The following is a 7,736-nucleotide window of genomic DNA, read 5'->3' on the forward strand; positions in this document are numbered from 1 at the left end:
TTAAGGCACTGTTCTTTCACACACCGGACCCATAAAGCCAGAAAGAGTTGGCAGCCTTTGGCAGACAAGATGGCCTACCTGTGGCTGCTCTGAGGCCCCTCTCAGCATGGCCAGGTGGGTGAGCAGTCTGACCAGGATGAAGGGGGTGAGGGACATGTTTTTGGTGTCCAGGGTGTCTGGGTTGTCCCTCCTCTGAGGGTCTCCCAGGATGTGGCCAGTCCTTGTGAGATCTCCCCTAAGAGGACACGTTCAGTTATTGGTCATGACATGAGATCTGGAGCCATGTATAAAACGGATCAGAAAACACTCTAAGAAAAAAAGGGTTCCAAAAGGGTTCTTGTCTTCGTAGGAACCCTTTTTGGTTCCAGGTTGGACCCTTTGGGGTTCCATGTAGAACCCTCTGTGGAAAGAGTTGTACATGGAACCAAAAGGGTTCTTCAAAGACTTATCCTATGGGGATAGATGAAGAACCCTTTTTCTAAGAGCGGTGGGAGTGCTGGTCTAGGATCAGGTCCCTCCTGTCCATATACTTTAGTATTATTTTAAAGGCCAAACTGATCTTACATCAGCACTCCTACTCTGATGCTTTGGCAGTAATATCACTGTTGGGCCCTTAGAGAGCTGACTTACTGCTGTAGCTCCATCTTCTGGAAACCAGTCAAGGGAACATGGTTCTCCCCTCCAATCTCCACCCTACACTCTAGACATTGTGCCTTATGGGTGGGTTGACCACACTGCAATAGAGTGAGTAAATCAGTTGGCTGTTTGCTTAGCTAATGAACATAAAATATGAAACTAACGCAATTTTACATGAAGAACTTTGCTTACCTTATCCACAACACAGGGGTGACCATTCGGACAAGCTGTTGAGATTTGAGTCAAAACTGAGCTTATTATTACAGAAATGTCATTGTTTTTAACCCAAAATTGTATTAGCTGAATCTGAAAATAACAATTAATTTATATGTCTATACTGTCTATATGCTTCCTGTAGCACGATGTTAACAAATACAATTTCACAGAGGTGTAACTCGGATGATTTACTCAAAGTTCAAGTTACAGTACATGCATTTATCAGGTTAGGATTCAAAATGTCTGTACTTACAGTACCAGGAGAGTCCATAATCCACTTCACTCTGTGTTATAAGCCTTTGAGCGACAGCCAGCATGTCCTCAGGCATTGTGGGTAGAAAGGCACTCTGTTGGGATAGACATAAGCAGATAAAGACAACTCTCACAGTCAACAAGGAGAAAGTCAATGTAAGATATTGACAGGTGCTGATGAGAATCATACCAGCATATTGTTGGGAGACAGGCCAAGCTGCTGAAGAGGTGTGAGCAGCCCTTCTGTCCCAGTGAGCAGCACAGCAGACATGTGGACAACCAGCTCTATAAGGGTGTGCTCCACACTGGACCGGTCTGCCAGGACACTCAGTCCTCCCATCCTGTTGTGAACCAATTCTTTGGCAAAGTCCCTCACTTCCCTGCAATTTAGGTACCTTGATCCCTCGATGAAGTCCTCAAGTGCTTTGCATTGCTGGAGGAATAAAACAAAGTCAGCCATTTTGGAGAAATGTAATTGGGATTTTCTGAAGTCTACAAAAAGTCAATATAATTCAAAGTATAACTATTATAACATAAAAATCAGAATAGTTTGCCAACTCTATCGTTAGTTGTGGGCTAACAGTTTTCCCTCTGATGTGGAGTTGAAGGAGATGGTCTAACGTGTATAGCTTAGGGGTGGGGTAGAGGCCTGTCTTCCTACCTTAGGGGAAGGGGTAGAGGCCTGTGTTCCTACATTAGGGGTGGGGTGGAGGCCTGTCTTCCTACCTTAGGGGTGGGGTGGAGGCCTGTATTCCTACCTTAGGGGCGGGGTAGAGTCCGGTCTTCCTACCTTAGGGGCGGGGTAGAGCCCTGTCTTCCTACCTTAGGGGCGGGGTGGAGGCCTGTCTTCCTACCTTAGGGGCGGGGTGGAGGCCTGTCTTCCTACCTTAGGGGCGGGGTGGAGGCCTGTCTTCCTACCTTAGGGGTGGGGTGGAGGCCTGTCTTCCTACCTTAGGGGCGGGGTGGAGGCCTGTCTTCCTATCTTAGGGGTGGGGTAGAGCCCTGTCTTCCTACCTTAGGGGTGGGGTGGAGGCCTGTGTTCCTACCTTAGGGGAAGGGGTGGAGGCCTGTCTTCCTACCTTAGGGGTGGGGTAGAGGCCTGTCTTCCTACCTTAGGGGTGGGGTAGAGCCCTGTCTTCCTACCTTAGGGGTGGGGTGGAGGCCTGTGTTCCTACCTTAGGGGAAGGGGTGGAGGCCTGTCTTCCTACCTTAGGGGTGGAGGCCTGTCTTCCTACCTTAGGGGTGGGGTGGAGGCCTGTGTTCCTACCTTAGGGGTGGGGTAGAGGCCTGTATTCCTACCTTAGGGGTGGGGTAGAGGCCTGTGTTCCTACCTTAGGGGTGGAGGCCTGTCTTCCTACCTTAGGGGCGGGGTAGAGGCCTGTGTTCCTACCTTAGGGGCGGGGTAGAGGCCTGTCTTCCTATCTTAGGGGTGGGGTAGGGGCCTGTCTTCCTACCTTAGGGGTAGAGGCCTGTCTTCCTACCTTAGGGGTAGAGGCCTGTCTTCCTATCTTAGGGGTGGGGTGGAGGCCTGTCTTCCTACCTTAGGGGCGGGGTAGAGGCCTGTATTACTACCTTATGGGCGGGGTAGAGGCCTGTCTTCCTACCTTAGGGGTAGAGGCCTGTCTTCCTACCTTAGGGGCGGGGTAGAGGCCTGTATTACTACCTTATGGGCGGGGTAGAGGCCTGTCTTCCTACCTTAGGGGCGGAGGCCTGTCTTCCTACCTTAGGGGCGGAGGCCTGTCTTCCTACCTTAGGGGCGGAGGCCTGTCTTCCTACCTTAGGGGCGGAGGCCTGTCTTCCTACCTTAGGGGCGGAGGCCTGTCTTCCTACCTTAGGGGCGGAGGCCTGTCTTCCTACCTTAGGGGCGGAGGCCTGTCTTCCTACCTTAGGGGCGGAGGCCTGTCTTCCTACCTTAGGGGCGGAGGCCTGTCTTCCTACCTTAGGGGCGGAGGACTGTCTTCCTACCTTAGGGGCGGAGGCCTGTCTTCCTACCTTAGGGGTGGGGTATAGGCCTGTCTTCCTACCTTAGGGGTGGGGTATAGGCCTGTGTTCCTACCTTAGGGGTGGGGTAGAGGCCTGTATTCCTACCTTAGGGGTGGAGGCCTGTCTTCCTACCTTAGGGGTGGGGTAGAGGCCTGTATTCCTACCTTAGGGGTGGGGTATAGGCCTGTGTTCCTACCTTAGGGGTGGGGTGGAGGCCTGTGTTGGCTGCTCGGTACAGACTGGTGACTTCTCTGAAAAGAGACAGCAGGACATACAAGGTCCGCCTCCTTGCAGGTGCAGTACATCTCTACAACAAAACAACACACAAAGATGAGGACAAATTCACCAAACATCCATAAACTCTTAGGTTAGAAATAGTTTTAATAAAACTAATACACACACACACACACATTACATACAGTGGTATTGAGTTTAGTGGAGTTAAACTAATACCTGACAGGTATCCTCAATCTCCTGCACACTGTCCTCTAGTACTGCTTTGGCAACAGCCTCGCGGATATCCTGGTAGTCGTCTCCATAGACGAGATACTGGTCCATCTGGCCAACATCTTCATTCTGCATACAAGACGATGGAAGACCCTGATATCTAGAACATCGTCCTTCACAGTACTAGCTAGGAAATACACATCATTGTATCTAACCCGCTCAGGTCCTCTTTAGAAACATGTTTGTAAACAATAGAGAACAGGAAACAGGACCGATGGGTAATTTCAACAGTTTAAAACAAATGGAGTTGTATGAAACGTTTCATGAAACCCTGTGATGTACCTGCTGCTGCAACTCTTCAGGAAAAAGCCACCTGTACTTCTCTGTATCCTTCAGCATTCTCTGGACATACTCTACACCGTGCTGGCTGCTGACGTTGCGGATCAGGTAAACCCGGTACCAGTCGTTCTTACTCTCCTTACACAGGCTCCTAACAGCACACAGGAACTCCTCGACAACATCCTGAGGATTTTCACATTCCCCTGCACACAATGTGAGGAACCGAGGACAGATCTTGGATCAGTCAGTCAAAGTGATTGCAAGCATTCTTTATAAAACATTCCGTATAAAAAAACAACTATAATTCATTTACACCAACATGCACAATTTTTAAAGCAACAAGGATCAGAATTCATGACGCCATATTGACTGAGTGTTTTTACCAGACTGTATGCTATGGAGCAGGTGTGCAGCCATGTCCAGGCATAGACGGACCCTCGCGATCTGTTGCAGGTACTCTATTGTGACGGTCTCAGCCGACGCAGTGACAAAGTCCAGGAAGTGACGCAAGAACTCAGTCTCATTCTGCAGGTAGGCCTGCTGATCTGCAGGCTTCTGGCATTCATGTGGCTTTCTGTCGAACATGGAGTCCTGCAGAAAAACAGTTATAAACATCTATTCTATTTATTTAACCTTTATTTATCCATAAAGTCCCGTTGAGGTTAGAAGACCTCTTTTACAAATAGAATAGTGATAGCACTCCATTGATTTAGGGTGAAATCCTGTCAGATCCTACCTCAAGGCAGTTGATGTAGAGCGCATAAAGTTCATTTTTATCCTCTAGAATGTTGCTCTCTTCTATCAATGTCAAATACTGCTGCAGATATTCTTTGACGTCATCAAAGCTAAAAAAAAAAATTAAAAATTAAAAAAGAGTTAATTTTCAGTCAAATGTTTGATAACATCTGAAACCAACTGAATTGCATTGCTGGTTACAGCAGCATTGCAGTGATACACTACATGACGAAAAGTATGTGGACACCAGCTCGTCAAACATCTCATTCCAAAATCATGGGCATTAATATGGAGTTGGTCCCCCCCCCCCCTTGCTGCTATAACAGCCTCCACTCTTCTGGGAAGGCTTTCCACTAGATGTTGGAACATTGCTGCGAAACTTGCTTCCATTCAGCCACAAGAGCATTAGTGAGATTGGGTACTAATGTTGGGCGATTAGGCCTGGCTTGCAGTTGGCATTCAAATTCATCCCAAAGGTGTTCGATGGGGTTGAGGTCAGGTCTCTGTGTAGGCCAATCAAGTTCTTCCACACCGATCTTGACAAACCATTTCTGTATGGACCTCGCTTTGTGCACGGGGGGCATTGTCATGCTGAAACAGGAAAGGGCCTTCCCCAAACTGTTGCCACAAAGTTGGAAGCACAGAATCGTCTATAATGTCATTGTATGCTGTAGCGTTACGATTTCCCTTCACTGGAACTAAGGGGCCGAGCCCGAACCATGAAAAACAGCCCCAGACCATTATTCCGCTTCCACCAAACTTTACAGTTGGCACTAAACATTGGGGCAGGTAGCATTCTCCTGGCATCCGCCAAACCCAGATTCGTCCGTCAGACTGCCAGATGGTGAAGCGTGAGTCATCACGCCAGAGAACACGTTTCCACTGCTCCAGAGTCCAATGGCGGCAAGCTTTACACCACTCCAGCCGACGCTTGGCATTGCGCATGGTGATCTTAGGCTTGTGTACGGCTGCTCGGCCATGGAAACCCATTTCATGAAGCTCCCGACAAACAGTCCTTGTGCTGACGTTGCTTCCAGAGGCAGTTTGGAACTCGGTAGTGGAGTGTTGCAAACAAGGAAAGACAGTTTTTACGCAGTAAACGCTTCAGCACTCAATGGTCCCGTTCTGTGAGCTTTTGTGGCCTACCACTTCGCAGCTGAGCCATTGTTGCTCCTAGACGTTTCCACTTCACAATAACAGCACTTACAGTTGACCGGGGCAGGTCCAGCAAGGCAAACATTTTACGAACTGACTTTCTGGAAAGGTGGCATCCTATGACGGTGCCATGTTGAATGTCACAGAGCTCTTCAGTAAGGCCATTCTACTGCCAATGTTTGTCTATGGAGATCGCATTGCTGTGTGCTCGATTTTATACACCTGTCAGCAACGGGTGTGGCTGAAATAGCTGAATCCACTCATTTGAAGGGGTGTCCACATACTTTTGTATATATAGTGTATAAACAACATTTATTTCCTGGTTCACTCACGTGTACTTGAGCAGAAGCTTGAGTATCACTGATCGCACCACAGGATTCTTGTCCATAGACTCATCAAATGGTGAGAAATCTTTGGTGTGTATCTGACTTTGTGCTGGTACAAATATAATACATATCAGAACACAGATAAAAACATTTTACTGAGCCACAATCTTCCCTCTGGTCTGTTTAATGCTTAAAATGTCAAAAAGAATACAGGAACAAATGGAATCTAAACTCTATAATTTTGGCTAGTGTGTGTGTGTGTGTTGAGGGTACCTCTGATGAGTGGGATGGGTTCTGTCTCAACCATGAGGAAGGACAACAGGTGCAGGATGACACCTTTTGATGGGGGGATGTTGTCCTTGAAGCACACAGTAGTGACCAGGTCTATGAAAAACGCATTGCAACTCTGCCTGAACTGAGCGTTTAGTGTGATGCAAGCTCTGCAAAACCATAGTAGACAGATTAGACAGATAAGACGGTTAACAGGGAAAGACATGTCCTTTATCATTGGTTATCCAGATTTAAAAAAAAGGGTAAAACACACCCACCTTATGTCCTCAGTCACTTTGACCTCGAAGTCATCTGGGAGTTCGTGTTTGCACGTGGGGCAGTACATTTGGCCTGTGTTGAGACATCCTCTGACACAGGTCAGACAGAACATGTGGTGGCAGGGCAGGTCCACGGGGTCTTGTGGTTCCCCCATGCACACACGGCACTGGAAACCAAACCTAAAGAGAAAAAAATAGCTGCCGTTATTAAACATCAAATTCTGTATACAGCTTATCAACCACAGCGAATAATGTAGACATATAATATGAATAGACTTTTACACTAAATAAATTATATCATATAGACTTACTTGCAAATCAGATCACTTGCTTTTTGCTTGCAAGTCTTCAGTACTGTAATGATGGCCGCAAATGGTTCCTCCGATTTTACGTCTGAGTTTTTTGCCAGAATCTGCCACACGAGATAATTAGCAGTCACATAGATTAGTTAAAATGACATCCAACCAATTGAGTTGATTTCAGTTGAATGTTTTTTTTTTAAATGACATAGTTGTCGCCCATTACTCCCATTGGTTTTTAGCTAGTGGTGTCAAAAGTTAGCTGAAGTTCCAGGGTTAGGAACCGTTTAAACATTCACTTGTAAAATACTGAATTTATCCTTTACGCACAAAGTTCAATGCAATGAGAAAATTGCAATACGTTAACATAGTTCAAGAGCTCAGGTTGACATTTACATTCATTTCCATCCCATATTTCAGGTTTAGCAACCATCAGACTTAAACTATGTAGAAGTATAAACAAAGCACAAATGTAATTGGTGGCATGTTGACTTAAAGAACAAAAATATATGATATAAACTCACTTTGCCTATGGTACGAGTGTGATCAAGGACCAGAGACTTGAGCTCCCTCTCCTCAGACTCAAAGCCTATCAGCATGTGTTCCACAAACAGAAAGACGATGCAGATACGGTTCCAATGATTACTAAAAACACAAAACAAACAAGGACAAATCTTTACTTATTCTGGAAGAATTAACCATATCTGGGAGAAAGTTAATTCAGACAAACAATTACTTAGCTTTTATTTATTTATATATAAGTTTTACTATGTTCTACATTGTATCAAAACACAAACACA

At 46.4% G+C, this 7,736-nt stretch overlaps 1 protein-coding gene across 1 annotated transcript; it reads right to left on the reverse strand.

The window, feature by feature from the left end:
• On the reverse strand, positions 1-7,043 carry LOC145877468 (E3 ubiquitin-protein ligase rnf213-alpha-like). The gene is made up of 14 exons (XM_082973043.1): positions 6,949-7,043; positions 6,638-6,817; positions 6,363-6,529; positions 6,096-6,198; positions 4,610-4,718; positions 4,257-4,464; positions 3,877-4,076; positions 3,541-3,663; positions 3,284-3,394; positions 1,295-1,537; positions 1,106-1,199; positions 829-863; positions 631-734; positions 1-235 (listed from the first exon to the last, which is right to left on the reverse strand). The coding sequence occupies exons 2-14, from the start codon at positions 6,790-6,792 to the stop codon at positions 1-3; spliced, it is 1,887 nt and encodes a 628-aa protein (XP_082829169.1). The 5' UTR covers positions 6,793-6,817; positions 6,949-7,043.
• Between the last annotated feature and the right edge of the window lie 693 nt (positions 7,044-7,736).

Source organism: Salmo salar, chromosome 03 (genome assembly GCF_965601325.2).
Source record: "Salmo salar chromosome 03, fSalSal1, whole genome shotgun sequence".
NCBI classification, from domain to species: Eukaryota; Metazoa; Chordata; class Actinopteri; order Salmoniformes; family Salmonidae; genus Salmo; species Salmo salar.